We start from the raw sequence: 21398 nt of genomic DNA, 5'->3' as shown, positions 1-21398 counted from the left end.
AAATGGGTAGATATACGTTCACCTAATTCCTAGCTAAATGAAATGCAAGGAAGAAGATGAAATTATTTTTTTTAAATGCATTGACACTATTGGGTATTAGTTCTACGCAATTTCCCGGTTTTCATGATCACGGCGCCGTTCCAGCATGTATAATTTTAATAATATTGATTAATATAAATTTACAACAGATCTATATTAACAAATAAAATGATGTAGGCTTTGTTTCAAAATTTGATTGTAAACATGATTTTTAAACTTTCAATTCTATAACTAACAATATTACCGAATACTGGTGATGTATTTACACGTATAATGTAAACATGTACGCTAATTGTTCTTGAACAATTAGAGGTCTTTCTACCTTAATATTTTTAATGAAATGTTAGATTGCTTTACAAGATATACAAAAAAATATTATACTTATGATGTATGTTGAACTTTAAAATGGAAAAACCACAAAGCCATAAAATGATAAATGATTTTAAAGAGATTTTTTTTTTTAATTTCAAGCCATTTCTTTAAGAATTCCATGAGAACATTTATTAAATTACTTTTCTGATTTTTTTTCCATTTACTCTGAACAAAACTGAGCCAAGAAAATATTCTTTACACAATCATATTAGCAGTTAACCTAACAATAGAAAAGAATGGTCTAGAGGCTAGTTGTCTTTGTATAAAATGAATGGGTTGACTGTAAGAACAAGTTCCACTTGAGTAACTACAGGACTTGATATGATATCTGGCTGACCCAGTTGAATGCCTTATTGCGAAATCCAGCTGCAAGCTATTGATACCCTTACTATAATTCTGTATTTCAAAAGATGAAAATTCATTAATTAATAGATTTTTAAATGACATTGACCTTTGACCTAAATGTCAGTTTGTTTGGCCAAGGCAGACGCTCCCAAACAAAGTAGTCTGAAGTCTCTATGATAAGTAATTAAAAAGTTTCAAGTGATGTACTGAAAACATTGGTTAAAGTTCCAAGTCTCTATATCTTATGGTTTCAGAGGAGTAGAGATAAAAAGCATTTAGTATAATAGGGGCAATAACTCTGTAATTATTCAAAAGTGTGAGCCAAGGGGCTATATTTTTAAATGTCTTAAGGTGTCCCACTAAGTCCATGAAAATTTTTTCTCGACCACCCAAAACAAAGGAGATCTAAAAACTCATTAATTAAGAGATTTCTAATTGACTTTGACCTTTATGTCATTTTGTTTGACCAAGGTAGACGCTTCCATCCCAAGTGATCCAAAGTCTCTATGATAAGTAATAAAAATAAGTTGGAAGTGATTTAATAGAAATTTCAATACTTTCAGGGGCAATAACTACTAGAATGGGGCTTCGGATCCTTTCGGCATGAATAGATTGAAGAACCCTCTAATTGAACTAAAGACATTGGTAAAAGTTCTGGCTTCGGATCCTTTCGGTATGAATAGATTGAAGAACCCTCTAATTTTACTTAAGACGTTGGTTAAAGTTCCAAGTCTCTATCTCTTATGGTTTCAGAGGAGTAGCGATAACATGCATTTCCTTTTCAAAGGGCAGTAACTCTGTAAGTTCTGGGAGTTTTTTGACACAAGGTCAATTGGTATCATAACTTTTAATGAGCAATTACATGAAGTTTGAGTTGTTTGGATAACACTAAAAACTATGACTCTGTGGTAAATAGAAAAGAAGAAAAAGAAGAATAAAAAACATAAAGAAAACAAGAGGTATTTCACCTATAAGGTGAAAAGACCTAATAAACTTTCATTCACTAGACTTATCGCATACACGTACATACTAAGATTTCAACGACTTAAGAAACCCTGACGTGCACCTCGGCACATGACACACCTGTTGTGTATATCTTGTATATTCTGTGTTAGTTCCAGGGGTTTTCTTACGCTTGACAAACAATAGGCTCTAATTAGATATACACAAACGAACAAAACTATATCTAGACAAAGTAGTAATATCCCGCCCGATATAACAAAGGCAGTTGAGTGTCATTTCATCTTTAACATGTATCTAGAAGATCTAAAATTAGACCTTGAAATAATTAAAATTGAAAAAAAAAATACATATCTTAAACCGATTATTAAATTCAATCATGCATTATTCATTTTCTAATTCTGTTCAATAACCGGATGATCTACGAGAGAGAGAGAGAGCGCTTTAGCTTTCATCCGGTACTTTATAATAGAAATCAAACATACTTTAATATGATTTCATGCGCAGATTTAGATATAGAGACTGCGCTCACCTCTACAATAATTTTGAAATTAAAAAAAAATATTTAAGGATTTTATAACGGCAATCTGTGTCCATTGGAGCGGTCTTGATGATAGCGATCTGTGTTCAATGAAGCGACAATTAAAACCGCCTTGAACATCCCCTCTTCCTCGGAAATTATATCATCACTCGAATCACCCCCTCCCTTCCCTATAAAAGAGCTTTTGCATTTAATTTATGCATTCAACCTAAATTTGTTCAGCCTGATCAAACTTGACTAAAAGGGAAATCAAATATGGTGTAAAGACAACTTAAAAGGAGCGTAAATACCACTAAAATATGCTTAAAGTTGGCTTAAGGGCAAGATCTAGTAAATGAAAGGTGCCTACAGGTTTTTGAAATTTAATATATATATTCTTTTAATGATGCTTCATAACAATATCTTTGTTTCATAGGGTGTACCGGGGCTACATTTTTTGGTTAACACAATAAAAAATAATGTTTTGAACAATCATTTTATTGGAAATATGAAGAATAAAACTAATATCAAAGTTTTGTCCATTTTTGACTAATGAAATATAATAGAATGCCTACTGTCTTTACAAAAACGGCATTTAACAAGCTCCTGATCTCTTAAAATGATGTCAAAAAGAATATAGGTACCGAGAGTACTTTCCCGTGATTAAATATAGAATGTCAAAATATCGTTTTATTTTCTACAGAATTCCTTAATGCCGTAAAATACGGGAAAAATTCACGAAATCAATTATGACGTCATAATGGTCTAGCACCAAAAAAGGTCTGGAATCATTTACTAGATCTTGACCTTAAAGATGACTTTAAGGTGACATTAAGAAGTTTGGACATTAAGGACATATAAGCTAAGCTTAAAGATGACATAAAGGTAGCTTAAAGATTGTATATCCTTTAAGCCACCTTAAAGTCACCTTTAAGAAAGGAGTCTTCTCGTTATAAAACATACTCCTTATAATCAAAAATTCATGAAATTTTGACAATGTCAAACGGATCATATTACCAAATGATTCTATCAGTTTAATCAAATTTGACCTTTTGGTTTTTACATAAGGGTCAGGTCAAGGTCACTACCTTTTTCCTCAACGTAAAGGATGATAAAAGATTAAAAGTAAGTGTAGCTTTTTGTGGTTCTGTAGACATTTGTTTTAATTTGAAGATTCTATTCATCAATGAAATAATAAAATATTAAAATGTCTGTCAACTTATACTACTTAATTGGATTAAATTTATGTCTGCTTGCCTTACCACCACCATCGATATAAAACATAACTCCTCTTTAGAGAATAGAAATGGTCATTTATTGAATGATGCAATAAATGACGATGAACAAAAGGCACAATAAAAAACATGTACAAAGTAAAATAAGTTTCATGTATGTACATAAATATCAAAAGAAAGGAGACAGATCATAACAAGTAAAGTTTGTGCCTGAGAGCAACAATAAGTTGTATCGAAAGACTAGAATACAATTTCGGCATAATCGACCTAAAAATATCTAGCCAAAATTAAATGAGTCTCAAGAATAATGCATATCTGGAGAAAAAGGATTTATACTAAAATCGATATTGCTTAGCCCGCATTTCCTCTAAATTTTTTTTAATTTTTGAAGAAATTTTTATCAATTTTTATGCTTCAAATAAAAAAATAATTCTACTTTTATGTATTATGAAAACTTTATATAAAAATATAAATTGACAGAAAAGCTAATATAATGACCATTTAATACGAGAGAAACCTGATTTTAATGTTTTTTTCACCAAAATCAATGTATAGAATTGGCGCTTTAAAAAGCTCATAAAAATGAAATTTGATACGCAAATCCTATTTGAAAAAAATATTCTTAAATCCAAATATCATATCATTAGTTCACATTAAAAAAAAATCCAGCTTGAATGTCATTGTTTTTAAAATGCTAGAACAGACACATTAATCTTTAGCAATTCTAAATTGCGAAACATGCGATATTTTCCTACGCCAATATTACGTCAAAAATATAGTTCTTGTTAGATTTTAAACATTGACTACTTTTTCAATGCCATCTTGTATGATAATCAAAAGAAAGAAAAATATACTATTTTAGCTTCCTTTCATCTTGATTTAATAAACAATTAATCAAATTTACGTTTGACAAGTCAAAAACCAGAAAAGACTCCTTCCTTAAGGACTTGCTTAAAGATTGATTTTGGCCTGTGACTATTTTTTTCGATGACTGGATTTTTCAAATAAAACGTATTGGTTTTTCCTGTTTTTTTGTGTTTCTGCATGAATTAATTGGTAGTGCAGGTAGTACAAAAAACGACCTTCGTGTATTGTTCATAGAGGCGCAGTAATTCTATATCTTGACTCCGTGAGGACAGATCAACATCTAAATATAGTCATGAGTCGTCGTCTTTGGTTGGCAACGCATCGGCAGGTTTAAAAAAAACCCCGACACTGTTGCCCATGACGATTTTGTTCATAATGTTGAATATTCTAGACTCTTCGACATCATTGTTTAATGAAAAAAAGGACCCCTCCCCCAAAAATACCTTCCATTTTTAACCTGCTTGTTGTAAAATTGAATAGGAAATTGTAAAAAGTAGGAGTTAGTTTTACTTTCTAACAAACTTTTCCCGACACTCTGGCGTACGTTTCGCCATTGCTTTCATTAATTGGTTTCATTCAAATTACTATTTCCGAAGCGGTGATGAGTATATTAAACTCGTTCAAATGTTGATTTACCTGTGTAGCGTTGTCGATAAATATTAAAAGAAAACTGACTTATTACATGTTACAACTATTTTCAAATGTAACATAACACAATCAGAATAAACTTACCCTTTTAACAACCTCGGTTACCGTTTAATGTTCTTTTTTCACATTCAATAACGTTTCATCACTAGAGTTCTTAACGTGCGTGGAAGTAATGTCTAATTAAACCCACTGGAAAAATACAAGTCGTCCAATCAATCCATAGCCGTTACCAGTTAAAACGAGTTAGCGCACTGACATACAATAAGACTACAATAGTCAGAAGTGTCAGTAGGTAAAGTAGAATATTTTATCAAACTCTGGGAAGAAATAGTATGACCAGCATGCCATAAAGTGCACACATACACAAAAAAAAATCACCGATCAAATTAAGCGTGGTTTCTCCTCATCATCCTTTAATTGAACATGACAGAAACAAGACATCCGATTGGTTTAAATCCACACATACGACACGGCTGGAAACAAGATTATGCATGCTCGGGTAAATCAAATAACATTTGACTAATTGCTACCACCATCCCCTACAAATTTTTGCATACAATAAGCACTGATTATTGCCTTGAATGACACTGTCTTATCTTTTATGTGCGAAGTGATCATTATAAATCCAAATGCCTATATACAGTACCGATCAGACACAACCTAACAGAAAGTAAACCCAACTAAACCCTGGGTTTACTTTTGGTTTACTAGAGTGGACCCAGAGTAAAACCAAAGTAGACCCAGAGCGGACACAGAAAGTAAACCCGGCCAGAAGTATACGCCTGAAAGCAGACGCTGTGTATTCGGAATATACAAGGGGTAGGAATTACAGGCAGTAGGATAGTAAGATTAAAATACTAGTCTCCTTCACACTTCAGTGCATACAGTTGACACCTCAAAAGCAATTTCAAAATACCCAGAGTAAACCCCGAGTATACCCAAAGTAAACCCCTTTTAAAAAGTAAACCCAGAGTAAACCCAAAAAGTAAAATCGGGGTTCAGTTGGGGTTTACTCTGGTGTTAGGTTGGGTCTGATCGGTACTGTACTGCATAAAAATAGATATTTGAGAGTAGTCATTGTGCTTACTCGTTTTAACCAGTTACGGCTATGGATCAACTGGACGACTTGTATTTGATTTGGTTAATTAGACATTCCTTTCTCGCACGTTCAGAACTCCAAAAATTATTCATAACCAGAGCAAAGTCCGTTGTAAAACAACAAGTGGGTCTTCCGTTAATGTCGAAAATAAAGATAGAAGTGCCTTTAAGAAGCAGAGTTCTTATACCAATAACATAAGTTATTAAAAAAAGAATTATTCTTGGTACGAGTTAACAAAATCCGAATAATTTCAAGAACGAATTAACAAAAACTTTATCAATTTCAAGAACGACTTAGCAAAAACAAATCCAAACATGTTTAAGTACGACTAAACAATTTTCGATTTTTTTATGTAAGAGTTTATTTTATTGTAAACATAACATCATTTTCTTAAGGTAGTCCATCTATAACTAAGGTGAATTTAACAATTTTGATTGATCTATACTACATCAAATACATATTTTGAAGCTATTATGAGTTTGACATTAACCAAACTTGGGTGTATGTATGTAGTCAATTAAATGAACTTTTTGCCATAAAACTTTTTAAAAGAGTTGTCTGTCCTTTAGGAAAATATTTAAAAAAATCTTTTTCTGAAAATATGTATGGTAAACTATAAATTATTTTAGCATATTCGACGACGGAGAAAGCTTTTGCAACTTTTTACCAAGATAAATGTGAGAAAATTACTTGTACTAAAGAAATATTTTTTTAAAATGCACTTTTCCCATATACTTAATTGTTAACTTCAACATAGGATAAGTTTTTCAAAATTTTTTTTTTTAAAGATTTCAAAGGTGAAACTTTATAATTTAATAAACTCCTTAAAATCACACTAGGATTTTAGTGATCAAACTTGCAATCTATTAGATATGAAATATAATAGTTATGGGTGGACAACCTTAACCACAAATGCGGTATCAAAATTTCCGGAAAAATCAATTTTTAAACCCCTATATCTCTGAGTTTTGAATTAAGCTTAAAAAACTGTTATTTTTGCTTTTATGATTAATGACAAATTATCCCTTAAAAAGTTATTTTAAAAAGACTTAAGAGCCCTTATTTTAGGGCCAGTCCTTTTTTCGTGATTTAAAATAAAACGTCTAGTAAATATAAATACAATTTAATCAACAAAGATATCCCAACACATATGTTTTAGGGGCCGACCCCTAAACTCCTTACTGGGGCCACCAAGACATTTTTTAAAGGCAAGATTTTAGAGACCTCTTGGCCCCGAATTTTAGGAACCAGCTGCTTTTGACTGATATCAAATTATAGGCCGTATAAATTTGAACAACTTTTGCATTACATGTCTAAAACAAAATGTTTTAACTTTAAAAGATATTATAGAAAATATGCAAAAATTGAGTGACACAATTTGGTGCTAATTTTCAGGTTCAGACCAGTTTCGAGGCCTTTTGCATTTATCTCATTAGGAAGCATGGAGGGACATCTACAAACAATCACTAAAAATTTCACGCTTTGATCTAATTAGTTTCGGAGGAGATGCATGGACTATATGACCCTTAAAAATTTACAAAATCGTCAACCGGAAGTGACGTCATCATTTGAAAGTTTAACTATCTACAGCGACCATTAAGTTTTATAAGTCCTGAAAATTTGGTGCAAATCAGTCGAAAAGTTTCTGAGAAATAACGCTCCTAAAAATCAGAAAAAGAAAAAAACCCCATAAAAGTAAAAACAAAAAAGAAACCGTAGAATAACAAGAGGGTCTTCCGTTGGACCCTAATAAACAAATAAATCAGAACACTTGCTATGTATTTTTTTCCACGCCGCAGCAAATGTTATCTTTGAGAAAGAATGTGGCGTGCAGAGATTGATTTAATGTGGGGAATCAATGTATTTCACAGCTTGTTTTAAAGAATTTAAAACGAAAACCGCCCCCTTGTTTCGACTCTAAACCCAACCCGAATCTGCTCGATAACCAAAGGATCGTGCGTTGATTTAATGACACTGTTAGTGGGCTGTCGTACCTATTGCTTGGTGATACATAATAAAGCGGTATGATTTGCAGGCTTAAATCAGACTTGAGGATCATGCCCATGAATGCTTTGACATTTGAGCTCGTTAAGTCAGTGGTAATTTAAAGGCCCCCGGGGACTGGAAGGAGACAGAAAAATGGAGAGATATCAGGTATGTTCTTCCTTTATACTAAGGTGATCGTGTTAGGGTGTACGTTTAATAGGAAGCTGGTGATGTGGGATGCATATATATATATATATATATATATATATATATATATATATATATATATATATATATATATATATATATATATATCAAAAATAAATAGTCACAATAAGAAATATGTATTCGTATGTACATGTATGTGTATTTGTGTAACTTAGCAACATGTTTTCAAACTCCTGATGATTTAAAATGAAACTAGTTGAGTTTATTTCGGTGTTGTGATTTTTTTCATATATATATATATATATATATATATATATATATATATATATATATATATATATATATATATACACATTTTATTCGTTATCTATTAATTTAAACAATGAAATGCTTCCTTTGGTGCTTCATTCAGGATATGAAGGTAGCGACATTGCAGGAAAAATACATTACCCGCTAACACATTTCCTGCAATGATCGCTACCTTCATAACCCGCATGAATCATCAAAAAAGCGTTTTATTGTTTATATTAACATCTTTGTTTAACTAATTAATAAACTGATTATGAAAAGTTAGTAAAATTCACTAAATTACTGTTAATGTACAAAAGTACGTTAGCTAAAAGAAACAGCCAAATCGTCTCCTGTGAGACTTTAAGTCTGGCATCGTCATGATTATTTCGTGCAGTCGGGGATTTTACTAAGGTCGCTGTAGGTTCAGACCAATCGATAAACAGGGCGGGTCAATTTCAGTCCTGTCACTTTCAGCCGCTGTAGATTTCAACCAATCGATAAATAGGGCGTGTAGATTTCAGTCTGGCTGTCTTTATAGAGCTATGAATTAACTCTAAGTTTCCGTAAGAAATAGAGAAAATTATGTTTGGTAGATGTAAATGTATACCGGTATTTTTATAGTATATGTTATATATATAGTTTGTCCCATAACATTAAAATTTGCTTGATAAAAAAAAATATGCACATATTCTTTTTCTCCTAGTATGTACATTTAACTCCAGATAATTAACAATCCAATCCTTTTTAGGTAACCTGAGTCACTCACGGTGACCTATTGCTATAGGTCTTCGTCCGTCGTCGTGCGTCTTTGTGTTGTGCGTTTATAAAAAATTCTTCTTGAGAACTATAAGACCAATTGTTTTGGTGAAAGCATCTTTATGACAAGAAAATCTAAATTATGAAATTCAGGAATTTATCAACACCAGGGCCTGATTGGCGGGCCAAATATGCAAAAAGGCAAATTTTCAAACATATTATCTTCTCCCACACATTTGAACAAAAAACTAAGTGTTTGGTTATAATGTTCATGAAAACTTCTACCCAAATTGTGAAATTACTGGTCTCTGAGTCAGGGATACATGCTGGGGCCAATGTGGCCGTATGGTGAAAATTATTTGTTGATCAAAACCTGAGCTAGCAATATTAACTGTTTTGGTCGTCAAAGTCAATAAATTTAACGGTATATTGCGAGTGTTTAAATTTAAAATAAAGGCATTATTTTTGCAAAGTTAAAAAAAATCATTTCATGGCTTTCGCAAAATGAGCTGTAGTGTTTCTTCAATATATTTCATTTTCTTAATTTTTGGAAATGCTAAGAAATATATTTGGTCAGTCTCTACAATCGAATCATATGTTTTGCAAAAGAAAAAAGAACGACCGTCTTGCAAGATTGGTATTATATTACCTTCCATCAGAGGTTTTACAACACGTGCGAAGATGAAATTGTTATTCGTTTATATTTAATATATAAACAAGACGTTAGGATCTCAAATTAGTTTCAATACTGAAGCATTTGGTTTCTCAAAGGCTCCAAATTGCGAAATATGTTAACCTTAAAATTTTAGAGGAAAAAAAACCTTATGCATTTAGTTATATTTTAATTGGTTCAGAAATGATGCCTCCGTCTATTAGTACTTTCAGTATATTGACTGTTAACTGTTACTAATTTGATTACTAGTTACTAGTTACTATTTGATTAATGTTAGCAAAAATTCGCCTGTGGGGTTGTTTTCTACGGATGAAACTCCCCCTCATTTCCCAGCTTCACATAAGTGCGAGATGTTGTACGCAATGGGTCTAATGTTGCCTCTTTAAACTATCATACCACCTGCTAATATAATTTTTTATTACGTATACGGTATTTGCATGGCAAGCGACATAATAATAGTCGGATAATTACATTGAAAGATTGTACGAGGTATTCCGAATAATTTTCGAATTGGGAAAAGATTTTATATCCATAAGAAGTTTGTCATTTCAACTCGCATGTTCAATTAACGAAGAATGTGGACACAGATGACATTGTAAGCAGCGCTAAATCAAACCTGAGGGATAATTATGAGTAGTATCAGGTGTAATGAAAGATTAAATTTCACCTGTCGACATATCCACACACCACAGACCTTTCTAATGAAACAATGAATAGAAAAGATGAAGTCTTTCCTTTTAAAATGCTTACCATTTTTTTTTAAAACCCGATTCACAGTAGATACCCCTTATCTTAAGCAACCTCCACAGAAACGCTTCAGATAACTTCGTTTTTATTAGATACATGTTTATTATTATTTTTTAGAGAAATCTTTCTGTTGAAACCTTTATTAAATGCCGCTGCCTCAGTCATTCAATATGTATTCCTAACCCATGTGCAGTAAGATATTTCACTGACACTGGTACTCGGGCTATAAATAAACAAATGTATAACACAACAAACAAACAAAACTGAATGCTGGTATTAGTCAGTATTGCCCGCACCAAGTGTTGGACATAATATAACACATTTTTTGTTACTTTTTTGGTAACAATGAAGGCCACATGCAATTTCCAAACATTACATACAAAAATGTATAAACATTTACAAAAAATTAATAAAAAAACATCAACTTAAAAAAAAATTGGACATCCTCTATGTTAATAATATAATTGCAATAGATATCTATCCTAAAACTACAAAAATTAAAATATTTACAGACCAAAATTGAATTCCATCACATGTTTGTAACATGTTTATACTACTTTAAGGATTTTCTACTTGTGATATTATCATTTAATTGCATCCACATGCGTTTTATTTTCCTCGATGAATAAGGGTGCCATGTAGTAAAGTTCCAGAAGTGTCCGCTACACGGTTCTTCACCTCTGACAATGCAGCTGAATCCCGGGTGTCTAACTGCAAGGACACCTATATATTCTGTACACATTCCAGTTATGTACACATCCTCAATAAATATAGGTGACAATTCGTTCGAAGCCAGGACAAGCTTGCCAAGAATATCTCCGGATATGACATATGCTGGGCCGCCAAAGTAATGCGGTAAATTATTTGATTTATATTCCTCTTTTGAGATGTAATATTTTAAAAGCTTGTTTCTGTTCACGGTCCCGTTTGTGACTTGACATCCAATAATCGAATTCACCGGTTTAATTTTTTTCAGATAATTTATTAAGATTTAAGAATTTAAGAATACAGCGTCTACTTTAAGAATATATTCGAGGTTGTTACAATGGACAAAAACCTATTGTAACAAGGCTGTTATCTTTATTACTAGATATTTATATTTTTCCTTGATATTTAGTTCAACAATGTCCTTGTATTTTTCTTTCTCCATGGCAAAGGTTTCTTTTATTTTTTGGTCGAGTTCGTCAACCTCTTTTCCGACAAAGAAAATCAACCGTACAGAAGTATCATGTTTAACAACACTATCCCATGAATTCCTTGTTGTTTTAACTTTCAAAACGTCCACCCCGTTAACCAACCTATGAAACATTTATAATTGCTTTTTATTGCACAGGTAGTTTTAACATTTAGTGTACATAGACTTCTTGTTTTATAAAATAGGTTGACTGGGAAATATTTTTTTTTAAACATAGGAATTTATATTTATTTTGTAAATAATCACCCATAAAATTATTTGCAACTAGGGAAGGGTGGGGTGGGGGGGGGGGGGGTAAATGAGGGTTTTCAATATTATAATACCACTGTTGACTTGCAACAATTGATATTACATGCAAAATATTGACAAGCATTTTGTTTATCAAAGTATGAGAAATGAAAACGCAAGTTTTGTCTAATTAATTTATCAATTAACTAATTAATCTTTATTAAACTAATTTACATTGTGTAAGGATTCGCTATTGTTATTTTACAATCAGAACTATTTTTTTATAAGATATAATAATTTTTTCATTTTTAAACGATCTTTGTTCCTATACCGTCGGGACCACCAGCCTAGTCTAATTATACCCTTCACAATCGTTTCACCTCTTTGTACTCCATGTTCCTTTAGCTTGCAATGCACTGACCTAATTTTTAAAGGTCGATGTCGACCTGTAAAAGCGCAAAATCATGTGTTAGTTGTATTGAGGAGACGTTTGTAGCTATATCATTGAACACTCAGTCAGTTACAAGCTTTCACTATCTATGATGATATTTTTATACAAATTACTTTGTTCAATGATGGAATACCAAACAGAATAAAATATTTTGGTTCAAAAATGAAATAAAAACAAATTGATAAAATGTTAAGCCAGTCGTTAAGCCAGTGAATATATATATTCCTAAATATTCTTAAATATAAAACATTATTAACAATTTCGTAATTTTACATTTCATTTGTAGGGACATAAAGTTTGTGTAAAAATGTGATACACACCTGTTAAAAATTTAGATCTAAATTAATGTTTTAAAAATTTAGAATGTGTTTTCAGTAACGGTTGTGATGTTCATAATTGACTTATATTATCCAAAACTATCGTAGTGCGTGGGATTGTTTTACACATATACAAATGCCCCTCGCAGCTTAACATGAAGTTGAAGGAGTGGTATGCAATTGGACTATTGTTCTCTTATATTGAATTACCACCAGCAGATATTAAATATTATTTCCAAAGTGCCTTATAACGCGGGATCTGACTGGTTAACAAGCCTGTTGTAAATTTCCGTATTACCTGCTAGAACCGGGTGTAAATAAAATGTGACCCCACAATGCAAATGCACCGATAAATCTTTGCGCAAAACAATGCATCGATTAATGAATACATGCCAAAATCTCTATTTTTAGTAAAGTTCTATTGGCACGAATTAATGACTTTTAGCACTATTTCAATTACAACTCTTTAATATTAATTGAATTTCAAGTTGCAAAGCACGCAATCTGGTAAAACAGTATTAAATATTAAAATTGAAATTTTTTATCACACATGAAGTTAATTCGTAATTCAGACCCGATCAAGGGTGTACGGAGACTTACTTTGCGGTCTCAGGGTGTGGGGAATACAACACAGGGTAAATCTATTTACACCCTTGATTGGACCTGAATAACTATTATTCCATTTACAGTATTTTTCCATAGCAACAAGACACCGATGATAACGTTGAAAGATTGCGCGAGGTTATCTTGGTAAATTGTTTTCGCTCCAAAACACAAAATAAATAACTTCAAAGAACTCAGCATCAATTCTGACGGCAACAAAATTAACGTCTCATAAATTGTAAAAAATTAGGTGTCAATTTTGATTCGGCACTGAACATGGATCACCAGGTTCGACACATCACAAAATCATGTCACCACCAACAACGAAACATTGGTCGCTTTCGACCCATAATATCAGAAAAACCCTGATATGTTTACTTGTGACATATCGTTTAGACTACGGCAATGCTTTACTACACGGTTTATGTATCGGTTCCTTGTCAAGATTTCAAAGGATTCAAAACACAGCTGCGAGGAATATAACGCGTACTAGGAAACATGACCACATATCACCTGGGTTGGTCAAGTTACACGCACTTCCAATCGAGCAGCGAATTCAATACAAACTGATTCTACAGACTTTTAAAAGCCTTACACTGAGCATCGCCATTGTTTATACAAAAATTTATCCAGGTCTACAAGCCAAAAAGGTCTCTGCGCACAAAGAGCTCTATGTCCTTGTTCAGTCGCGTGCGGGGACTAGGTCGTATGGTGACAGGCGGTTCGACGTGGCCAGTTCTACTTTTGGAACAGCCGTCCCCAAAATCTTAGGAGGGAAATTTTATTCGTTTTAAAAAAATATTGAAAACTTATCTTTTTTAGCAAGGCTTATCCAGACTATTCTCAAGTATTTACGCATTTTAAACTTTATTTTATTGTGTACGGAGACAGCACAGCATTGATTTTTATATTGAAACAAAAATTAGTTTTATATATGTACTATGTAGTTTTTTATTAAGTGTATTTAGGTTTATTATTTATGTTCTTATCTTTTATGCCAATAACTTTTATATATACAGCGCTGTGGAATAATTTAATATAAATTATATATGGCTGTTTTTTTTATGTAATAATAAATTTTATATAATAATAATAACTAGACGCTCGCTGCGAGCAACAAGAGGTCTTCCGTTAAAATACACCTCACACTATTTCGATACTTATTCTTTTCGATCATTTCTAAACACTTCTTCAAATTCCATTGAACCGTCTAAAAGGATTTAAAAATACACATATTTAAAGCTGATGCACTGCGATTTAAATAGCCAGTTAGAAGGTTCAATACCGCTTAGAGTTCTAAAATCGGTGGTTACTGTAAAAGTTAGCTATGCATGACTGACTTTAGACGTAAACATCTCGGGGAGTACGTGTCAAAAGTAGAGTCACAGAAATTCCGAATTAAACCCCCCCCCCCTCCAAAAAAAATAATAATAAAGGAGTACCACCCTTATCCACAAAATAGCATAAATTTCGTGCAGACAAAGTGTTATAAAGATATACACTGGCAATTTCGCATCCTTTCGATCAATGTCTCGTTCATAAGTGGACTCAGTTATAGAAAAAGATACATATTGCGTGGTTTCCTGGCGGTACAGAAGATAGCGAGCATAGTTGCAGCATCCAAATACAATATCAAAGTAAGGAGCGTTTACGACACTTTTCCTATATATCTTATATACTATCCCCACATTTTTATTGGATTTTAAAAACGACCACGTCTTGCATCAATTATCCGTGCTCGAACTTCTATAAAGTGAGCACTGCGCAATACCGGTATTCCTTAACAGAAAGTTCGATCTGGGGAAAAATAATTTATAAGCATGGGAATTTCTTTGAAGTCTCTAACTCAAAAAGATAAGTTACATATAACTTTTTTATGTATTGTTAGTGTGAAATTGATTGCATAGTCAATGAAATTTTAACCTCTTTTCTTATTTGGTTTGAAATTAATGGAGGATATGTTATCTCATCTCATTTACGCGATTCACAAGGTTAATAATTTGCCTTCATTCTGCCCACATCGTTTTTTTTGGCGGTACATAGTCGTCTTCACATTTCAGTTGAAACAGAGACATAAATAAAACTGTTATTTATGTCGCTTGATGTTATATGTGATGTGCTAACTGATTGACCTTTTGTATACATAATATAATATATATGGCTTTTACGGCTTTGGGTCCTATGCCAGTATATTTCTAATGATTTTCGTTTGGATATCGTATACTGTCATTTGTTGTAGGAACATGGAAGATCAACGTGTAGAGAATATGGAGATTGGTGAACATAGTTATAGCTGTGAGGTATATATCATGAAAATAAGCTAAAGATTATTAGTGCAAACATTGGTTTAACAATTTATTGATAACTACATGTAAATAATTCAATTGGTAGATCAGAACACTAGTATAGATATTCACAGGGGCCTTCATCATTCCAGGTCTCATCTGACATCATATTTCATCCATCCTCTTACAGGACTCCTTATTTCAAATATCTTTTTAAAGTTGACAAATTAAAATGTTACATGTGATACTTGTAAAAAGATTTTAATGTGCTTGATGATGTTTCAGTTATAAAAATGTCTTTGTTCCTTTTTTCATGAGGAGTAGTCTCATTATGCATGAAGACACAATAAAACTTGATACTAATCTCAGGATGCCTGTTCCTCTTCTCATGATGAGTAGTCTCATTATTACACACAAACAGAATACAACGTAGTACTAATCTCAGGATGCCTGTTCCTCTTCTCATGAGAAGTAGTCTCATTATTACACGCAAACAAAATAAAACTTTGTACTAATCTCAGTATGCCCGTTCCTCTTCTCATGGGGAGTAGTCTCATTATTACACGCAAACAAAATATATCTTAGTACTTATCTCAGGATGCCTGTTCCTCTTCTCATGGGGAGTAGTCTCATTATTACATGCAAACAAAATATAACTTCGTACTAATTTCAGGATGCCTGTTCCTCTTCTTCATGGGGAGTAGTCTCAATATTACACGCAAACAAAATATAACTTCGTACCAATCTCAGGATGCCTGTTCCTCTTCTTCATGAGGAGTAGTCTCATTATTACAAGCAAACAAAATATATACTTATTGCTAATCTCAGGATGCCTGATAATGAAGATTTTTAAGTTGACTAAATGAAAGTTATCTAAAAAATTGAGAAAATAGTTAAGATCTTTTAAATAATTTCTGGGCATCAGGCTATTTTGAGATGTTGATATGTTATATAATCCCTCAAGGATAATAATGAAGAAGTCATTGATTTGATAAGAGAGATGTTTGGTTTAGGAATTATTGCAAGAGGAGCTCAAGGAGGAGGATAAGGATAGAAGTGAAATGTGGAATGAAACATGGTATAAACTACTAATATCTATCAATATAGATGATGTAGTCACCTGGACTTAGCAATAATGTGTACATATTTGCATATTCAATTTATTATACATTGCACTCAAATAAGAACAAAAAAATCATAATGAAATTTTTTCAGTATACATGTATTTTGTTTTGCATGTTTTGTTACTAGTATTATAAGTTACATAATTATATGTAAAATTGTATCGATATTTTTAGAAAAAAAACTATGAAGATGAATACTCTCTTCTGAGAGAAAGGAGATTTGTTTTTGGTGAGGGTGCTCTCATTGGTCTCATCAAGAGGACAACATGTGAGCAGTGTGGGGAGCCCATAGACCCATCAACAGTTCTCGAAGGAGAAAAGATACCAGCAGGAGTGAAGTACAAATTCCTTTGCTGTGTAAGATTACATGATAATCCATACTGATTATATTATAATATCACATTTATTGAATTTAAAAGTCCTATCAATTCCTTTTATGCTGATACAAAATGTATCAATGCATGATTATTTATATTTGTTGTGCACAATGCATGTTACATGTACATGTAACATGCTCATACACAATATATGTAACTAACTTATTCAAATTAGGAAGATGTCAACAGACCATATACATATACATATACATGTAATATACTTCTCCAAACACATGTAATATACGTGAAATATGTCCATGTGACTTGATGGTATTTAATCTTTTCATATTTTTGTGATTTTGGTGTTTTGATGATTATATTTTTACTCTACAAATAGTTGATCAGGGATGGGGTCGATTACATTCAAAAGTAATCGATTAAATTACAATTTCTTTGGTTTTTAAAAGTAATCGATTACAGGTTAATTCCATCCATTTTTAAAATAATCGATTACATTAGATTACTTGTCCTCAATGCATGATTATTTATATTTGTTGTGCACTATACATGTACATGTAACATGCACATACACAATATATATTACTAACTTATTCAAATTAGGAAGATGTCAACAGACAATATACATGTACATATACATGTAATATACTTCTAATTAAATTAAATTTGATTAAATTACAATTTCTTTGGTTTTTAAAAGTAATCAATTACAGGTTAATTACATCCATTTTTAAAATAATCGATTACATTAGATTACTTTTCCTCATTGTAATCATGATTACTTTAGATTACATTATTTGTTTTTCAGTTTTTTCATAGTTTAAATGTTTCATTAAAAAAAAACAGTGCATTTTTTTATAGGACTCTTTATTCTGGTATCAATGTAATTTGTAAATTGTTGCATTATTTACAAGCCTTTTCATTGCATTTTATCATCATTAACATTTTAAATGTAGAGTCATTTAGCCTGCATCTATCTGGTCTGAAGATCAGAAATTAAATAAGCACAGTATGTGAACTGTTTTCTAATGCGCCTAAAAGCAAGGACTGTTGAATAGCAAACTCATTGTATCGAAACTGGACATGAATTTAAACATGCCCAAGGGCAATAAAGGAATACTGGCCAACTTTAAGACTGAACCTTATTCACTAAATATATAAGATCCAATGAAAATGAATTCAACCTATTGAATTTTGCCATTGTAATCATAAAAGTAATCAAAAATTAATCATGATTACAGGACTTTTTCACAGAGTAATCGATTAAATTACGATTACTTGTAATCAGAAAAATGGATGATTGCTGATTACTCATGATTACCCACAACCTGTAATCGATTACAGCTGATTACGATTACTGACAATGATTACCCCATCCCTGTAGTTGATGTATACTTATTCATGTTCAGGGAACACATGTACATGTATATCCTTATGTATATTATTTTTAGAATGGCTACCCAGGAAAATGGATTTCCACACCATTTTATGGAGGCAGTAGCTTTATTGTATTTTACTACAACTCATGGTGCTTCTTACAGGTAGGAAGCTAATTAATGTTAATATGTATATATTCCTCAATGTGTTTTAAAATTAAGATACTATATTTTGATGTTGATATTATTTTAGATTTGATTTAGTAAACTTATTGGGAGAATGGATCTAAAACCATTATTTACTATCACAATTTTCTGTTTGCTTAATGGTTGTGTGTCATACAATATTAGCAGATGCTAAGATAGACCGGTCATTACATATACTCTGTGTGAGTGCAATACATGAACTGCAATTACACAATCTAATTGAAATTAGACGTTCTGAATCCGCCGCCGCTTCTCAAACATCTAACAACATCCCATGCAGGGTCCCGTCAGTGTGACCTCTTAAATATGAATAAACATTTCAAAATTATCCAATCAGCTTCGTGTTTCCTAAAATCAACTCGGTTGAAGTTTCAAAATAGCGTCCGAAGAAGTTCTCCAGTTACTCAATGTTAAAAAGCTTAAAAAAGAACAGAAAGAGATATTAGAGTGTATTGTGGCAAGGACTGTTTGGCCGTGTTACCAACAGGCTACGCGAAGAGTTTACCGTATCAATTTGTTGCGACTCCACAACAGAGAACGGTGGAAAGAGAGCCAAAGAAGATCATCGTTTGCTGTCCATTGATTTTCCTCATGAAAGACCAAGTGGAAAGGGTTTTAAAAATACCAAACAGCTAGTGGAAGTAGATCAGGATATTTGCCGTGCCGGTCGGGATAGAAATCGTGCTCTTGCTTTACTCGTTAACAATTCAAACCACTTAAGAAAAGTAGAGCAGGAGGTAAAGGATGTTTGCAATTCACAAACTTGTAGAAGAAAAATGTTGTTGAAACCTTTTGTGAAGGAAAGTAAACTTACAATAAAAGATCCACACCACATGTGTTGTTACAGATGTATGCTGTTGTGCAAATGTGATGACTGTCATAAAGATACATTTGCTCTTGAAAAAATGATAAAAGATGAACCATCAGTCTTAGACAGTGACACAGACAGTGATTCTACTGAAGTTTATGATGATACTGAACATTTGATTGAATCAGACACAGATATTGATTACTCAATTATGCATGCCTTTAAATTTGAACATTATCAAATAAAACTAGTTCATGAAAGTAAATGTTCATCTTCATGCTTTCTGGTGCTTTAAGCAACATACAGAGCTCAACAATTTGTGTCATGTAAACAAGGTTCGTGTCCAATTTTTGTTTACTCAGGTTCAATATTCCAATATTGTCAAGCTGATTCTTTTATCTTCTAATATCATAGATAAACAGTTCATAACGTTTAACATAAACATTTAAGGTCTAGAATTGGAATTTTTCACTTCAACATTACATAAAAGAAAGGCTTTGTTAACATGGCAAAGATTTGTAAGTTTTTTAACTCTACAAATGGCACTCAAACGTTGCTGCCTAATTAGAATGCCCCATTGAAGTATTTTAAACATTAAAACCGAAAAATCATTTTTTGACTAAATCTTTAATCTTTGTGAAGTGTTAGTTTTGATCTTAATTAATAAAAAATAATTGTACAATTCAATAATATTCAAGATTTACAAATCCACCTTGATCTATGTCTGACGTGCTTCTGATTTGGAATATATCACTTACTATTTTTTGAACGCTTTTTTTATTTACAATGTATCGTTAAATTTAACCACTTGAAGATGAAGAAACTTTTCTAGCATACACGTAAAACAGTTCTTGTCATATATATGTAAGACGCGAATCGTGTGCTTTAGATAACCGTTGACCGCTTGGAAGTACAGGGGCTACTATTTCCTCGGCTATTTTGAGATGTTGATATGATTTATAATCCCTCAAGGATAATAATGAAAAAGTCCTTTATTTGATAAGAGAGATGTTTGGTGTACGAGTTATTGAAAGAGGAGCTCGAGGAGGAGGATTAAGATAGAAGTGAAATGTGGAATGAAACATGGTATAAACTACTAATATCTATCAATATAGATGATGTAGTCACCTTGACTTAGCATTAATGTGTACATATTTGCATATTCAATTGATTATACTTTGCACTGAAATAAGAACAAAAAAATCATAATGAAATTTTTTCAGTAAATTTTGTTTTGCATGTTTTGTTACTAGTATTATAAGTAACATAATTATATGCAAAATTGTATCGATATTTTTAGAAAAAAAACTATGAAGATGAATTCGCTCTTCTGATAGAAAGGAGATTTGTTGTTGGTTTGGGTGCTTTCATTGGTCTCATCAAAAGGACAACATGTGAGCAGTGTGGGAAGCCCATAGACCCATCAACAGTTCTCGAAGGAGAAAAGATACCAGCAGGAGTGAAGTACAAATTCCTTTTGCTGTGTAAGATTACATGATAATCCATACTGATAAGATTATAATATCACATTTATTGAATTTGAAAGTCCTATCCATTATTTATATTTGTTGTGCACAATACATGTAACATGCACATACACAATATATGTAACTAACTTATTCAAATTAGGAAGATGTCAACCAATGAAAGAAAGCTATTAAGAATTTTCAAATATTGACCAATCAAATGAACGCATAATTTGGGATTATTTACCCCCTCGGCGTCACATTTGAAAAACATTTCGAAGAGACCGATCCACGCAA

At 32.2% G+C, this 21398-nt stretch overlaps 2 protein-coding genes and 1 pseudogene across 3 annotated transcripts in view; 1 reads left to right on the top strand and 2 right to left on the bottom strand.

Annotated features, from left to right (window-relative positions):
* Positions 1–5688, bottom strand: part of LOC128173378 (N-acetyllactosaminide beta-1,3-N-acetylglucosaminyltransferase 2-like) — a 177012-nt gene extending 171324 nt beyond the window's left edge. The window contains exon 1 of the mRNA XM_052839056.1: positions 5071–5688. The gene's annotated coding sequence lies outside the window, so the exon portion shown is untranslated. The remainder of the gene's footprint in view (positions 1–5070) is intronic.
* Positions 5689–6519: 831 nt separating this feature from the next.
* Positions 6520–21389, top strand: LOC128173383 (uncharacterized). Of its 2 annotated transcripts, XM_052839061.1 has the most exons (6): positions 6520–8239; positions 15740–15800; positions 17084–17266; positions 18696–18785; positions 20936–21119; positions 21265–21389. In XM_052839061.1, coding segments are annotated over exons 2-6 (516 nt in total). In that variant the 5' UTR covers positions 6520–8239; positions 15740–15743; the 3' UTR covers positions 21267–21389. The 2 variants fall into 2 exon arrangements, with proteins under 2 accessions (XP_052695021.1, XP_052695020.1); XM_052839060.1 differs by lacking the exon at positions 6520–8239 and having other exon boundaries at positions 14954–15800.
* Positions 11177–12057, bottom strand: LOC128173382 (N-acetyllactosaminide beta-1,3-N-acetylglucosaminyltransferase 2-like; annotated as a pseudogene).
* Positions 21390–21398: the final 9 nt, after the last annotated feature.

Source organism: Crassostrea angulata, chromosome 2 (assembly GCF_025612915.1).
Source record: "Crassostrea angulata isolate pt1a10 chromosome 2, ASM2561291v2, whole genome shotgun sequence".
NCBI lineage: Eukaryota > Metazoa > Mollusca > Bivalvia > Ostreida > Ostreidae > Magallana > Magallana angulata.
The sequence above is the reverse complement of the archived record's forward strand: the minus strand, read 5'-3'. Positions and strand labels throughout refer to the sequence as shown.